General features: G+C 42.8%; 1 protein-coding gene across 2 annotated transcripts in view; it reads right to left on the reverse strand.

Annotated features, from left to right (window-relative positions):
• Positions 1-6,865, reverse strand: part of PREP (prolyl endopeptidase) — a 156,972-nt gene extending 150,107 nt beyond the window's left edge. Inside the window, exons 1-2 of one of the 2 annotated variants that reach the window (XM_067546535.1) lie at positions 6,408-6,865; positions 3,157-3,231 (exon numbers count right to left, since the gene is read on the reverse strand). In XM_067546535.1, the coding sequence (XP_067402636.1) occupies positions 3,157-3,231; positions 6,408-6,452 (120 nt within the window). In that variant the 5' untranslated portion in view covers positions 6,453-6,865. The remainder of the gene's footprint in view (positions 1-3,156; positions 3,232-6,407) is intronic. The other variant, XM_067546536.1, reaches the window with a different exon arrangement.
• Between the last annotated feature and the right edge of the window lie 10,091 nt (positions 6,866-16,956).

The raw sequence follows: 16,956 nt of genomic DNA on the forward strand, positions 1-16,956 counted from the left end.
TTTAAGCTGCTAAATCTGGTCTGAAAATATGAGCAAAGAAATTTCAGTTTTCATCTCACAGGATTTGGGAATGTTTTCCAGATTCCTCTCTCTTCTTCTCCCTGCCGGCACATGCACTTTCCTTCTCCCTCCCTTTCTCTAAGTTCTTTATAATTTTGAGTTACTGATTAACAGGTAAAGAGTTTCATGTCTCCTTTTGCAAGTATCATTTCCAAACTTGAAGAAGCTTTCAGAAAATACAGAGTAACTAACAGAAGAATGAATTTTTTTTTTGAGTTTATTCTACTGCATTGAGTGACAAAAACAAGTAGAAGACAAAAAGTGTGTGCTGGGGGGGGGGCGCGGGGGAATGGAAAAAAAATTAAAAAATGAAGGTTTCAAGAAGTTTCTGGTTTTGATGAAAATCAGAAATAATATATGTATTCAATAACTTTATTTTATTTTTTTTTAAAAGGCTTTTTTCCCAAAAAAGTTAATGAACACTTTTGACAAGCTCTGGGAGTTGTATTGCCACAGAATTACAGTCAGAGTCTAGAAACTCAGCATGGGCATTTGTATTCAGCAATGCACATGGACTTGGCCATCTAGAGTAAGACTACATTGCAAATGAAGGTGTGATTGTAGCAAGGACACACACAAGCTTTAATTTAGCTAGTACGGGTAACAACGAAGTGTCGTTGTGATGGCATGGGCCTTCCAGGGACTCTGGGTATGTGGCGACACAGGCTAGCAACCGGAGTACATCTACACTGCTAAGGTTACCTGTGTTTGCTAGACTAAAGTTAGCCTGGGTATGCCTACCAGTATTAAGATCACACCTTTCATTTGCAGTATAGGGAGAAGGGGCAGTCACAAACTTCCACCTCCTCCCCCAATCACCAAGGAAACGCACCAGCAAAACCTAAGATTCCTATCCTTAAAGGGGCACGGAGGGTGGGAGTCACATGTGGACCAGTACCTCTTAAATATACAAAGTAAAATACACATGTGAAGACAGACAAACTTCGCCATCGCTTTTTTTTTTTAATTAAAAAATTTAAAATTTAAAAAATAAAGCAGATCATGAATCTGTCCTTGTTACATTTTCATTGGAAACATTCAAAGCTGCTTAGTGTGCTGTCTTATTGGCCAGTGTATTAAATTTCAGTATTTTCCAGTGTGTTTTACAAATCAACAGTTAGTTTATCCTTACAAGGTCAGTTTAACATGAAGTTCAGTGTTCTATCAAAAGCCACACCCTGTTACATTTACCTTATTAAAGTTAGCTGCAAGAGGCCCTCTTCTACAACTTGTTATACACCAATGGACGGACTACGCTCACACAGAATCCCAGCTACGTCAACAGGGCTCGGCACAGGAGCAGCAGACGGTCTGCTCAAAAATTACATGATAAGGGCTGTAGTTTTGAAATACAATAGCTTATTTCATTGTTCATATTTATTTGGCTTATAACTGGACGGGATTCCATCGATATACTATGGATGAACTTTTTCTTTTGATAGTGTTTATCCCCCTATCCAACTGAGATCAGCAGAGACCATCCAGTACCCTCAATATTTTGCTTTTTTTTTTTTTTTTTTAAACTGGCATGCAGTTTTTTTTATGATAACATACACAACTAACTACCAGTTTAATTTTATCATAGGCTTTATGCTGAAGTTTTTCCTGAATGGCTAAACACATGAAATATATCAGAACTATATTTGCAGCTGTTTGAATACTCAACTGGTAAATTATTCAACAATTCTGGATGGATTTTGATAGTTTATTAATACAGTATTTGATCCACTCCAAAGCAGATTGAACAGCATTCAAATCACCTTGCAGCAAAGTTTGTTACGTTCTTCACCAACTATTTGTTGTACCCACCAGTTCTCTGGTTATAGGTTTGGGTGATCTGGTAAACTTATTAGCACGTGTGTAGGTTCTTTCATTATTTTAAAATAATTTCTCTTTCATCTTAAGAAAAAAAGTGCTTGCTTAGAAAAAGCTGTGTGGTAACTTAAAACTACGGGCAATTATACTGTTTACAGCCTCTGAGGAGAAAAACAAAGCAGACCTGCTGAGGCAGTCTGACTTGCTTGGGAATTCAGTGTAGGCAGGGAACTGAGCAGCCTGGAAAAACCCGGTCAGGAGTGAGAAAGATGCTAGAGAAGAGGCAGCTGATGAGCCAGAAGCCTGAGCGCCATGTGTCCTTGATGGACCACAGAGGGGGAATACATGAACAGTTGCCCTGAACTGTGACAACAAACACCTTAAAAGAAAAAAGTTCATAGCCATTTCAGGCACTACTTCTGTCCCCTCCGAGTTCCTATGACAATTTGTTATTTCTAATCAAATAGACTTCTCTCCCTCCTCATGCTGCATGAAAGATCCACTCTAACACAATAGCCTGACCAGTTTCGGACCAATCCTGCAAACACATGTGTAATCTTATTCACATGAGTAATTGCAAGATCAAGGCTTAACTTGATTACACATAGGGTAAAAAGTGAAACTATACACAAAGTGCTGTCAAATACACAAAGTAAACAAATTAAAGAAACGAGAACCTTTTCCCTCTATTCTGGATCCAGATATTTTAGGTGTTAGAACCTTTAGAAACAGAAACTTGACCTTTAATATTCAGAAATCATCTAAGTCACCAGACAACATGGGGCATGGGGCTGAAACCACTTTTTCGTGGGGGTGCTGAAAACGAAAGCCATATATTTGGTTATTCCTACTACTTCAACACGTACTGCCCCAAACACAGTGTGCTGTGCTGTGCTGTGCTGTGCTGTGCTGTGCTGTGCTGTGCTGTGCTGTGCTGTGCTGTGCTGTGCTGTGCTGTGCTGTGCTGTGCTGTGCTGTGCTGTGCTGTGCTGTGCTGTGCTGTGCATCGGAGGGACCAGCACGGAGTGCCCTAGTTCCAACACCTATAAATAAGATGTGAACTATTTAAACTATCTTTATCTCCGTATTAACATAAAGTCACAAAACGTAGTGCCTTAATGCCATCGTTTCACTGATATCAAGGAGTATTGTGTTACTGCAGACATAATGTGCGAGTGTTACAAAGTTACCAACAAATATTTTACAGGGGGGTGGAGCATGTTTTAGGCCTACAGAGAGATCAGTGTCAAAACCTCCAAATTTTACAGATTAAAAAGTTACCTTTGTTTGTTCACTATCAGGATCTTCAAGCCAGCCATACGGGTCGCATATTTTACACCCATGGTAATCATGTACCTGAATTTGAGAGAGACATTTCTTTAACAACACAAAAGAAAACTTGTTTTGTTTTGAAATTAGCAAATGATCCACATCAAGATAAAGGCACTCTGGGACATCGGAGCTGGGAAGTAGGTGAGTAAGAGACTGGTGCCACCAACATTTAAAACAAACAAACAAACAAACAAAAAACGCATAACCCAAAATGCCAGTACTGCCTGGCTCCAAAATAAGCAAGCCAATATCCTATGGTCAGAAGAATGGTGGCCAAGTCAGTACAGTCACAGTGAGAGAAAAAGTCAGGAGTTATCCTCACTGCTAGACGGTACATATACATTTTATACCTTGCAGATGGGAAACCAAACCAAGACTTAATCTACGCTACAGAGTTAGGTCAACATAAAGTAGCTTATGTCAACCTAATTATGTCAATGTCTACACTACTTCCTTGCTCCTTCCAAGTGCCCTACTATACCAACACTCCACAAGAGGTGTAGGGGTGATGTCAGAGTCATGCAGTGTCTCTGCAGACACTGTGTCTTACATTGGCTGTCATTCTCATCAATTTCACAGCTCTGCAAAATTGACAAGAAAGGCTGGTGGGACCCCTGTTGTGAATCCCGGGGGCTGGCTCACAGCTGGGGCAGTCACCCTGGGGCAAGTGGGGAGCTTCAGCTGTGATCCCCCACCTGTGAGCCATCCAGGCTCTCAGCTTCCTCCAGAGCTAACCAGCTGGAGCCCGACTGCACCCAACCTCCCAACACCCTGTTGGAGCCCAGCAGACGCCCAGGCTCTGGGCAGGGAGTTCCAGACCTGGAGCCCAGGTGGCTGCCGGGCTCCTGGCAAAGGGGGGGGGAGAGAGAGAGAGGGGAGATCTCAGGGGGGAGAGGCAGGGAGGGAAGCCCAGGCAGGGAGCTCTGCGTGGAGCTGACAGCCTGGCCAGTAGCTGGGCTTCAAGTAGAGAGTGGAGAGCTGAGAGCCCGGGCGGCAGCCAGACTTCCAGCAGGGAGCTCCGTGTGGAGTTCAGAGTCCGGGCTCCGAGCCCCACACACTGACCCCTGAAGTCAATGCAAGTGCCCCTAGTGAGGACACACACACACGACAGAAGGAGGGTAGTGTGGACATGAAAAACTGCAGTAATTACTGTGGTGGCTGTAAGTCAACCTAACATTGGTGGACTTCATTTTGTAGTGTAAACATGCCCCGAGTCACCATCATTTAGCCTCTTCTTCATTGTCTTGCTCAGCAATCTGAAGATACAATTAAGAGGACACCAAGACCAGTGTTCAACTGGAAATGTGACTCTTCATTTCACTAGCAATCTTTATAGTCACTCAGTAATTAAAAGTTTCCAATTATTTAAGAGTAAATATGTTTGACTGTAGTTGCTCTATCAATATTAATGATACCAGGAAAAATTATTGAACTATTGGCTTGTCTACATGACAAGTTACTGCATGGCAAGCCTTCAGACATTTAAACTTTCATAATTCACTCAGCTTTAAAAGTAGGAAGTCAAGCTGATCTTTTTACCAGTGTCAACTAAGGCTCCAATTCTGCAAACACTTCTGCTCATATGAGTGGAGTTAAACACATAGTTAAGTAGTTGCAGTATTAGGGCCTAAAGCACTGCCTTTTGTGGATCAGAAAGAAGGGGAGGGGGAATCAAATGAATTTTAATAGAATCTACATTTTTTTTAATTTGACATCAATTTTGCCATTTAAGCACAGAGATGCTTAGTGTTAGAAATATATATATATATATATATATATTTCTATGTTATAATACAGAAAGCAAAGTGAGAGTTTTCCAGGTGCATCATCATACAAGACAGTTTTCTGCATATTGCGTCAATTAGATTAAGGCCTTACTTTTCCAAGAATAACTAGCAATTTTGGGTGCCTCAATTTTTGGATGCTCAACTTGAGACCTCTCAAAAGGGCCTGATTTTTGGACACACTGAGCACCTTCCCTATAGCAGTCAGGCCATTTTAAGGAGTCCCAAGTTGGTGATCTAAAAACCTATAATACGCTAATCGCTTTTGGAAAATTTAGGTCTACATTTTTCCTATATAAATTATATATGTAAATTTAAAAAATAGTTGCCATCAATTTAAGATTCAGTTTAGCTTTTCTTTCTCATTACCATTTGGGGCAAATGCCACAACGGATTCCTTTCTTTATTTGTCCTATGATCACACCAACACAACATTGTTACCCTCTGTACTCACGGGGGGAATTCTGCACCAAAAAATTAAAAATTCTGTGCACAATATTTTAAAATTCTGCACATTTTATTTGTCAAAAACAACACAATATGAGCCCACTCCAGCTGTCAGCCCCAGATACCCATGCCAGGCAAGGGCAGGACTGCTGGGGGAAAATCACAAATTCTACAAGGGACATTAATTCTGCACTGTGCAGTCTTCCAGCAGGAGTACCTGTGTTCTATAAAACTAAAACAAAATGTAAGTGCCCGTTAGTGCACAAAGATTATACCTTTAGTTATCAAGGGAGACAAAAATCCAAAGCTTATTATTGCTTAGCTGAAGAAAAATGGTGAAGGTTGTGAGAAAACAGAACAGTTAAGTACATTTGTTGCTAACAGGGTTTCACTGAGGCCTGTGCTACAAACTACACCAAAACAGACAGGGATTAGCAACAATCCGCACAATTTTATAACAGCACGCTAACCACCTTTCCTGGAGAAAAAAAGGAACAAAGAAAAAAGCCTTGTGCAGGGGAAAAGCTCTGCAAACTAGCGTGTCAGGCAGGTCACACAGCCTCTCACTGGACGGGAAGCCTACATTTCTCCAGCTGTAAAATGGGGTGCGGAACGCTGCCCTATCCGATGGGCTGGGGAGGGCACAATCACTTGGGGCTCCCCCGCTGGGCAGGCCGGAAACACAGCTCCCGTCCCCTCCGCCTCACGCCCCAGGGAAATGCCCTTTCCTAAGCCTGTGCCCGGCTCTCCTGTGCGTGTGGGCAAGAGCAGCAGAGACGGTCCTGCCGGGAGCCCCGCCTCAGGGCCCGGGAGGGAGAAGGGGGGGGACACCCACGTGCCGGCCGGGAGCTCTTCCGCGGCGGCAGCTACCGGGGGTGCCAGGCCAGCCCGCGGCAGACAAAGGCGGGGAGAGGGAGGGAAGGTAGCCGGGTGCCCCGCGGCCAGAGCCGGCTGGGGACTGGTACTCACGGCAGCCTCGTCGCGATACGCCTCGGGATACTGGAAGGGCTGCATCGGGTGCGTGGACGGGCGGGTGCAGGCAGGCGGGCGGCGGGCACAGCCCTGGGGAGCTGCAGGAGCGGGGCTCGTTTGCGGGCTCGTCTCCCTGCAGCAGCCGGGGCCAGCGTGGAGAGTGGAGCAGCGCCGAGGCGGGGCCGAGCAGCCGCAAGAGCCCTGCGCCCTCCCAGCTGACGAGAAGCTGCCGCGCGCCTGCCCCCGCCGGCCGCGGCAAAGAGGGCTGCGCGTGCCGGGGAGCGCCGAGAGCACAGCTCCCTCTGCAGTGACGAGGCGGCATGTCCCCGGTCGCAGCCTGGCTGCTGCTGCTGCACCTCCTCCTCCGCCTTCCACCCGCGGCTGCGAGCGCCGGCAGGGAGACGGGGCCCGCCCGGCTGCGAGCGCCCCGCGGGGCGGCGGGACGTTGCCCTCTTGGGTGCGCCGTAGCGTCCTTGTGCAAGGCTCTGCTCCGCAGCCCGAAGGTGCAGCAGCTGCTAAAGCGAGGGGAGGGCCGGGCAGTGTCGTTTCGGGTGACACTGAGGCCGGAGGGGGGATGTGCGAATCCAGACACCCGCTCCAGAGAACGGGACCCCCCAGCCAGGAGCAGCCCCAGCACGCAGCACCAAATGCTTAGCGGGATGGGGGGAGAAAACACCGGCCACTTCTTCCCCTTTCAGTATGTAGACGGGGGGGGATGGAGCTGCACATTCACTAGGCACCTGAGGGCTTGTCTTCATATGAGCTGTTCCGGAATAACTCCAAGTGTGGACACCAAATCTGGAATAACCGTGCCTCCGCCCCAAATCCACTTTGGATGTGGATGGAGCTAAACCAGAACAAGGTATCCCCGAATAGGAAAGTCCGCATCTGGAGTAATGAAAGTTGTCCCTCTATAAATTCACACCCTACCTTATTCAGGAGTAAGTTCCATGTGGAGACAAGTACTCAGTCTGATACACAAGGTGGAGCAATCTGGTAGAAAACCCAACACCCTTTTCATTCCCGGCTGCTGGGATTGGCAGGAGCACTGGTCTTCTCAACAGGGCATTTAATGTCTTTTAACCTTGTTGAATCATAGAATATTAGGGTTGGAAGGGAACTTAGGAGGTCATCTAGTCCAACCCCCTGCTCAAAGCAGGACCAACCCCAACTAAATCATACCAGTCAGGGCTTTGTTAAAATGGGCCTTAAAAACCTCTCAGGATGGAGATTCCACCACCTCCCTAGGTAACCCATTCCAGTGCTTCATCACCCTCCTAGTGAAAGAGTTTTATCTAATATGCAGCCTAGACCTCCCACACTGCAACTTGAGAACACTTCTCCTAGTTCTGTCATCTACTACACAGAACAGCCTAGCTCCCCCACTGGAACCCCCTTTCAGGTAGTTAAAGGCTGCTATCAAATCCCTCTTCATTCTTCTCTTCTGCAGATTAAACTTGATGGATCTCCCAACATCCTGTTTTCTTAAGTAGTAGCTAGTAGTTTAATCCTGCAGTTAGTTTGCATCTGGTAACGTTTTCAAGCCCTGAATGAACAGGACAATGGGCCTGATTCCATTCTTAGCCTCCTGAATCTTAACTTCAGTTGTCCCAACCATTTCACCAGGGTGACTTCTGATTTGCATCAGTGCAAGTGGGAGGAGGATCAGGTCCAAAGTAGAAAGAGATGCCATATAAGTCACCATCTGCTGGATTCTAACACCATGGCAGTCAGGGCCATGCACAAAGGATGCTTTGAGATCTGGCCATGGTATTACTGTTATTGATTTCGGATTACCAGTGATAGCCCCACACAGAACCTAGGTTCTGTTGAGCAGAGGTTTAAGTTGTCCAAGGTAACAAAAGTCCAACTCAGCCTGCTACGTAAAATTGTTTGTAACAGTCAGCATAACTAATAACTGGTACAAACTGGATTAAGTTAAAAGAACTGTGGTAAGGGGCTTCTGGTAGTCACAAGTTGACATGACAGTGAGCTGAAAGATTCTAGAAGTGGGAGGAAAGGTTTATAGGAGAAATCACTGAAATGTGTTTTGATTGGTTAATTTTGATGAGATGAGGTTGCCATCTATTCTAGACACTGTTTAACAGGGGAGGGGAACACCAAAAGGGAGCAGGGCAACAGGTAGACTGGAGGGAGCAAGCTTTGCCAGTGTGGCTGCTACCACCACCATTTCCTAGGACTCTGAGCTCCACAGTAACACTGTCGGGCCTCCGTCGTTCTGATCCTGAAAGATGTTCTGACCACACGGGGCTACAGAGAGGGCACCAAATGACATCATCACTTCCACCAGCTTCAGCTAAATCCTGAACACCTGGAATGTCAGACTTGGATTTCTTCTGTCATTCTTTCCTTTGTGTGTCATTTTCCTTCTCCATCTTATTTCGTCTCTGTCCTATCATTCTCTTTTTGTCTTCTAATAGCCCTCTGCTGTCTTAGCCACCAAGACAACTGCACCTTTTGCTATAGTGCTGTGAGCACTTGACCAGAAAGACAACTAAAAGCAATGCCTTAAAGAGCCTATAGTTTCCCTGGTATCAGAGTCAGGCTGATAAGACCATGTGCTGGGCCTGTGATTCTACAGTACTGAAGTTGCTTTTGAAAGTCAGAACCAGAGAGAGAAGCTAAATTTTCTCTGCCGTTTGTTCTCTGGTCTTTTTCATGTGTTTGTCTTGTTTTGTCTTAAAGAAAACAGGATCAGGCCTCAGCAACAATGGCAACAATAGCAATTCTATACTACATAAAGAAAGGGTATGTTCCTTGCTGATTTGGTTCTTCTTATGGCTTTGCATATGGTGGAGGATTGTGCGTCCTGTGCTTGCAATGCTTATGACAATAGTGCAGAGCTGGGCAGGTTCCAGGCTTCTCAGAGATGTCAGACAGCAAGGAGGGCTTTGTTGGTTTGTGGCATTTTTAAAAAAATGCATAAAAATTATGGGCTACAGATGATATTATGGGATGGAGACAATTGCATGCTAGGCAGCTGACCTCTTGCTCCCAGTCACCCCTGAGCAACTCATTTCTGCCATACCATGCATTGCCAAGACAGTGCGCTGGATGGTGGTGAGTTGGGTTGTACTCTAAGATCCCTACCCATGGTGCACCACACCATGCATCAACACAAGTACTCCTGGTGAGTGCAAGGAACCTGGTGTTCATGGTCACAAGCGATATACTAATTGTGGCAGCTTTATGCCACTCACAGCACCAGCCATGATGAGTGTGGCCCACCAGGAGAAATGGAAACAAGGAGGGAATTGCTCATTTGAATGAAACTATGAGTACAGGGCATTGGCACTGAATACTGGCACCATTTTCCACAGGTGGTGGTGACTTTAGCTGATGTCTCACTCCTGAGGGTAAGAAAGGTACAGAAAGCACAGCTGCTGCTGGCATCCCGAAGCTGCCTGGACCCGTGTGCTGCTAGCCAGTATACTGCAATGCTGTCTGCCAGTTATTGCCCGCTGGTGTGGGATAGTGTCCTGCCATGGAGGAATAAATAAGGCTGCCATCCCTGGAAGCCTTCTGCAGAGGACTGCAGAGTTCTTCCTTGAAGATGTCATCAAGATCTCTCAGAAGGATTCAAGGGACGTCTCCATGTAAAAAACTGCTCTGCATAGCCCCTCCACCCCCCACCTAACTCTAAAGGGAAATGGAAAGCAGATAACAACGCTACCTCTCTTTGTTGTGCTGCTACCTCTTCTAATATGCAGAAATTAATGAAAAGTCAATAACTGTATCTTGTTAAGTTGGGGATGTCATCAGTGCATCATTATAACAGGAAATACAATTGTACACTTACCCAAGGTTTCTTTCCCTGTATTGCGCTTGCCTATGCTTGACTGCCAGGACTGGTTGGACTGTGGTGGAGTCTCAAACAGGTCCTGGCTCCTGGCATAGCTGGACCCCTCCCAGTTACATGTCCTCCATCATCCACCTTGTCCTTCACCTCCTCTGTATCCTTGCTGTTCATGCCAGAGGACTGTGACTCAGGCTTCTCAAATGGTATCCAGAGTGGTCTGCGGGGTGATAGTGGAGTCTCCGCCATATGTGGCATGCAGCTCTTTGTAAAAGCAGCAGGTCTGATTGACAGTTGGCTTCCCTGCCCTTAATTTTCACATGTCACTGCTGCTGATCGCTGTTGTACCCCTTCTCCTGAATTCCATGTGCAATCTCCTCATAGATGTCCATGTTTCTATGGCTCGTCTGTAGCTGTGCTTTCATATCTTCTTCTCCTCATAGGCCCAAGCCAGAGCACATCTGGAGAGTGTAGCTGGTGTGGTTGACTTGGCAGTTGCATACAACAATAGAGAGCTGCTAGGTGTGCTCGCCAAGCTGGGCAATCAGGAAAAGGCATTTCAGAAATTCACAGCACTTTAAAGGGGAGAGGGAGCTTCTTCTAGTCTCCATGACTCTGCTGGGCAATGAAGTTCATAATTGTAACCAGAGCGGTTAGTGTCAGGCATTGTGGGACAGCTACTGGAGGACTGCAAGGGTTGACATAAGTAACATGATGTGTACACTAGCAGCCCCTGAGTCAACTTCAGTACATCAGCCATGGCTCAACGCCTCTTGAGGAGGTGGTGTTACTGCATCACTGTAACGGGCACTTACATCAATGGGAGACAAATTTAAATATAAACGCATGCACAACTAGGTTGACACAAGGCGGCTTACGTCGACCTAACTTTTTAGTGTAGACCAGGCCTCAGTGTTATCAGAGTAAAGAAGGGTGTTGCCTAGTGGATAGAACAGTGGACTGGGATTTAGAAGATGTGATTCTATTCACTGCTGGGTAACCTTGAGCAAATCACTTCATCTCTGTTTTTGCTTGAGGATAAGGATGCTGACCTCCTTTGTAAAGTGCTTTGAGATCTACTGACAAAATATGATATATAAGAGCTAGGTATTATTATTAACTTCTGTTGGGCCTGAAACCCCTTTCTCAACACAGCAGTTCCTACTGACAACACATCCTGCAAGATGGTTCCTGAGTTTTTAAATGCAAGACAATACTTTATGTTAGTGGGTGAAGGAAAGTTCTCTTTTACTTCAGAAAAGGTTTTTAACCCTTGAATGTCAAACATTGCATGTGGTTTACACTCTCCATTGCACTCCCATATTAGTACTAGTTTGTTCATTTCAAAAACATCCGTTGGCTCACTGTGTTCTCTTAATAATTATATTTCTGGCTAGCATACAGTCATTAGCAAATTTCTTTCAACTAACTCAGCATATCCACACTGACTCACTTCCACTAGTATATTGACTCAATAGGAAGTGACCTCATCACTTCTGTAAAGAAAAATGTGAAGAAAAACCCGTGAATTCAGTTTTTACCTTCTCCTTTCACCTTTTCCCCCATCCCTTTTGATCATTATGACTTAATAACTTGAAACTTTTCTCTCTCCAAGCCAGATGTCAACTTTCTAGCTTCACTCTTGCTTTTTTCAACTTTTGTGTTTTTTCGTTATTGCGAAACACAGATTTTGCTCTTTAGATATTTATCAATAGGTGGCAGCAAAACCTCAATCTTTCACATTTTCACAAATACCAGCTAAACGTCAAAGCTTCTTATTTGCATGGGAGTTTGCTGAATGATTTCAGATTTGTCTAATACAATCAGGAAAATGTTATTCAGTGAAAATATGCCTCTGAAAATATATACCATAATGGGTAAATTTTTCAAAAATGCCTAAATGACTTAAAACTCCAAATCCCATGTTTTTCAGTGAGACTCAGGCTCCTAAATCTCATTTACCCAATATATAAACTTTAGATTTTATTAGCATTTAAATCATTTATGGATAATTGATAGCTTGCATGGCTGTAGAGATGAAATATGGAATTAATATATATATATTTCTTTAGTATTATATAATACAACAGCATTTTAAATAAATACTATTTGGTACACAAAAATCCCAAATAATATCAGTTGTTTTAAAATAGAAGTAATTACTAAAATAATTTTTAGTTCTTTTTGCTTCAATTTTCTGTTTGTTTAGACAGAAATTATTGAAGTTCTATGAGCAAAATACTTTTCTAAAACTCTCAGAAAGAAATTATCCAGTCAAATGGTTCAAAATCCTTTATATGTGTGTGGAAGAGTTGGGAGAGGGAAACATTAAAATGTGGAACTTTCATTCACTGCGGAGTGCTTAGGGCTTGTTTACACACAGAAGTTGCACTGGTTTACCTTACACTGGTTAAAAAACAATTAAACTGGTTCAAATTCGCTGGCATCTTACATCAGTTTAGTTTGCACACAGGTGCAAGCCAAAGCAATATAAACCAGGTTGAAATTGATATAAAAATATCCACACACAAAGTTGCACCAATTTAACTACATTGGTTTAGAAACATACCTTTAGTTAGAGTGGTGCAACTTTTTGTGTAGACCAGGCCTAAGAGATATTCTAACCTGTTCCCCTTCTTTTGCAATGAAATACAGGGTATTCTTTCAATGAGAAAATGGTTTACCAGATTTGGGAATTGAAAAACAGAGGCACCAAAAACTAGAGCCCATTTATGAAAATTTGGGTCTTCGTGTCTGTGAGGAGATTCTGAATACTCTCAACAGATTAACCTGAGATTACCCAATATAAACCGTAGAGGGAGAACGGAACAGGATCAAGAGGGATCTCTCACAGAAAGTTGGAGAGGTTATGGGGACATTATTGTCCTATTCTAAAGTGCCATTCATTGTTAATAAAAGCTAATCAATTTAAAATTGTTAGCACTTAAACTAATTAAATCCCCACATAATTATCTCTACGGATATGATTATCTCTACGGATATAAATTTTATGCTTCTGAAGATACAATAAACTTGCTGAAATCCAGTGCCATTTATGCATTTTTTATAGCAGACAACTAGTAGTATCTGCCTTACTTTGGGGCTGTGGAGTTTCTCTTGCATAAAGATTAAAGGATGTGTTGGATACTAGAGCAGTCCAACTGTTTTTAAATTTTAAAATTTTAATGTAATTTTCACTTTTTTTTTCTTTTTTTTAATCTATACAGTTGATGGAAATAAATTTGCTGGAAATTTTTGAATTTTGACCAAATGAGAGGGCAGAGGGAAATTGAGACAAAATGTTAGTGAAAGTATTTTTTTTAATTAACTCTTCAACTAGCAACTGTGAAACTGGACCCCCATCACTTCATAAAATGGAAACTCTTTTTGTCATTGATAGAAAGGAATTCTGGAACATTGTCAAAAGAAGTCTGACATATTTGTCCCCATTTGCAGAAATACCCATGACAGAGTCCAGGGGGAGGAAAACACCAGAGGAACCACAGAACATTTCTGCCAAATCATTCATGGAGAAAGTGCCATCTTTAACCTGAGCATCCCAGAGGGAGTATCAGCAGGCATAAGGCAATCAGTGCCTCTGCACTAGCTTTGAGGACTCAACTCCCCTGTCTGCACCCTCACAGCACAGCTCCAATGGAAACTATTGATAACAGAATCCATGACAAATATACTATAGAAAATAAAAACACTTTGAAGCAGAATTTGAGGTTTTGATTCTCCACTCTGTCAGTAGCAACTCCCTGATTCAGGGCTGCCCATCACACTTCCCTCTCCCCCAAGTTAGGCTGAACAGGGGTACCCCAACTTATGCCACACAGGTGAAGGTCCTTCAGCAGGAAAGTTAACTGGTATCAGAAGTATCTCTGAGTTATAAAGGGACTTGAAAACACTAGCACTTTCCACACTATCAGTTAATTGTGGTTTAATAATGTGTATATGTCTAAAATTTCAAAAAGGGCTGCAGGAGCATTTTCAAGATAATCCTATTTAAAGAAATTGTCCTTTGAAGTGTAACAAATAGCTGGATTATTAGAACTGAAATATTTTTTAAAATCTAATTTTCTTTTGAACCATTTATACTGTTAACTTTTCCATTTTGTTCAGCATTGAGAGTGAAACTAGACTGCTCTTTTTCAGTTTCTGTACTTCTACTATAGTCTTGAGTTTTGATTTTAATACTTGTTGGGAAGGATTAAAACTAAAAAAAAAACCATTTTATTGAAATACATTTTGAAAATCAATAAAAACATCCTATCAAATTCTTGCACTTTCTTTGTTTTCATCTGAATTTGGGGGCTAAACTATTTGGGAGAAATGAATCAACGGTTAGATCCGCTACCCTCCCTCAAAAAGCATCAGGATATAAAATCCCATAATTTCTCATACTCCCCAAAATTTTGGGTTCAGAATTGAAAGGAGCCTAATCAACAGCCTGAAACAATTGGTGCTTCCAAAGCATTATCAGAACTGGAGAACAGAGAATAGGAAATCCTGGGCCACCTCCTCAGGTGATGTGTAATCAGTATAGTTCAGCTGAGGAACTGGTCCTGAGTGTTTGAATTGGTTTTGTATTTGAAAATTTTGCTACTTAACTAGAACCTATATTTTTCCATTTTATAATCTCAGGGCACTGATACCAAACTTTCAGTCTGTGCAACACTCAGTTTCTTTATGACAATCCAGTATATCATCATCATCAATCATCATCATCATCATCAACACCATGTTAATTGAAAGAAACATAAAAAAGAAACAAGAAGAGCAGATAATCAAGTATGGAGAACTCTGCCACAAAGTGGAATGATTATGGGAAACTAGAAACAAAGACTGGACCACTTAGAGTCCAATTCCTAAGGGAATATGAGGAGCTCAAGAGCACATTAGGCATGCAAGATATCATGATCAGGGACCTCCAGAAGACATTTCTCTTAGGCACTGCAAGAATTTTAAGGAAAGTCAAATGAGAGTGAGTGCATTTGAGCACCTAAAATGCAGGAATTTTGTGAAGGGTTTAACAAAACTCCTGATTACCCAATTCAAAGGAGACAGTTGGCGGCCCAGATTTATTGGTAACTCATGGGGATACATTTTAGATAGTAGATTTTCCCTTTTTATGCTTAAAGATCTTGTATCTTGTGAAGGCTATTTGTTTTTAAAAAAATTATCCCCAGGCTGTAATACTGAGGAATAATACTACTACTACTAATAATATCTCATTAAAGGGACACTTGGAAGTACTATGCACTGGGAGCTATATCTCCTACTCTTCCAGGTGGATGGTCTTGATTATCTAGTAGGTCTTTTCCATCTCTACTTATTATGCTGTTGCTAATGCTGTAGACAGCCTTTCACTGAATTCATTCATTACTTCTCTTCAAATTTTTCACTATTTCCTACTAAAAACTTCAAAAAACAATAAAAACTTTGATGGGAATTTTTTTGTCTTATTACCAAGTTTCCAAACATTAATTTTCACCATTTAATTAAATATGTATGGTAAAAGGCAAGAGATGTTCAGAGTTAGGATCGTTTGCTAACTTTATTTGTGCCCTTGAAATATTGTGGATTTCCCAATATTTGCTAAGGTATAAAGTGTAATAGCTGTTACCACATGAAGTCAAACTTGCAAAATATCTTGATTTGTTTAAAGATAAGCATGTTATCTAAACTTCATTAGCAATAAACAGATCCTATAAAGAAATGTACCTTTCTCTTGTGTAATCTTACCTGGATTTTCTTTTTCTCTGATAAAATGACTGCATTGAATTTCATATATAATACAAAGCTGGTAGCTACTGGATGATGGTGCCACAAACAGAACTACGACTTATGTGAGTGGATTCATTTTCTCCTAGCTCCTGATAATTTTATGCAGAAGTGTTTTAAATGAATTGAACAGAAGGTTACTGCATGTTTACGGCCTCTGCTGGTGAGTGGTGGATTGAATTTGAATTTGGCTAGCTTGGCTGAGGCACATCCGGGCACCAAGCAGTCAGAAGAGATAACAGTGTTGTTTTAAGTCTCCACGTTCTGGCAAAGTTTCATAAAATTCAGTACCCTTGCCCTTCGCCCACTTCAGAAAGCAAACTGGTCTTCCAACTTCAGGATAATGAACCTAACAATCTAATTTCCTGAAAGGTGTTGAAAATAAACAAAGATAGTCCAGGCAATGGAAACCTACTGGCAATCCTTCTTTTCCAAGAGAAAATAAACAGAATTGGTCCATTCATTCCAAGAGTATCAACAGAATATTGCCTTCTCTAACTGAAAAAGTGCATGAAGTTGGTGTCTTCTTTGGGATAAAATAATGCCTCTTCTCTCAGAGGGCTGAAGCTCTTGTGGGGCTGTTATTTGGGTTCCGGGATGTTCCATGGCTAAAAGCCCCTCCCCCAGCCTAAGGGGAGGAGTTCCTGATCCAGGGACTCAACTGATTATGGGGAACAATGAATTAAAAAAAGAGGAACAGGCATGAAGGTCAAAGGGCTAAACGGTGGGAACCTAAAGGGGACACCAAGCAGAGAACCCCAAACAGTGCCCACTGCTCCTCAAAAGTAGCTAAGGAGTCAGCGGACGCGGCCCAGAGGAACTCTACCCGGATACATGATCGGCCAGAGGAACGGAAATAGGTCCCACAGTCACAAAGCACTTCCTCAGCCAACATCGTCTCCCTGATGTTATAGATGGCCATGTTGGCCAAAGTGAGGAGGA

This window comes from Emydura macquarii, unplaced genomic scaffold, assembly GCF_026122565.2.
Source record: "Emydura macquarii macquarii isolate MOO-44397 ecotype Brisbane River unplaced genomic scaffold, CSIRO-AGI_Emac_v2 contig_1146, whole genome shotgun sequence".
Taxonomy (NCBI): Eukaryota; Metazoa; Chordata; order Testudines; family Chelidae; genus Emydura; species Emydura macquarii.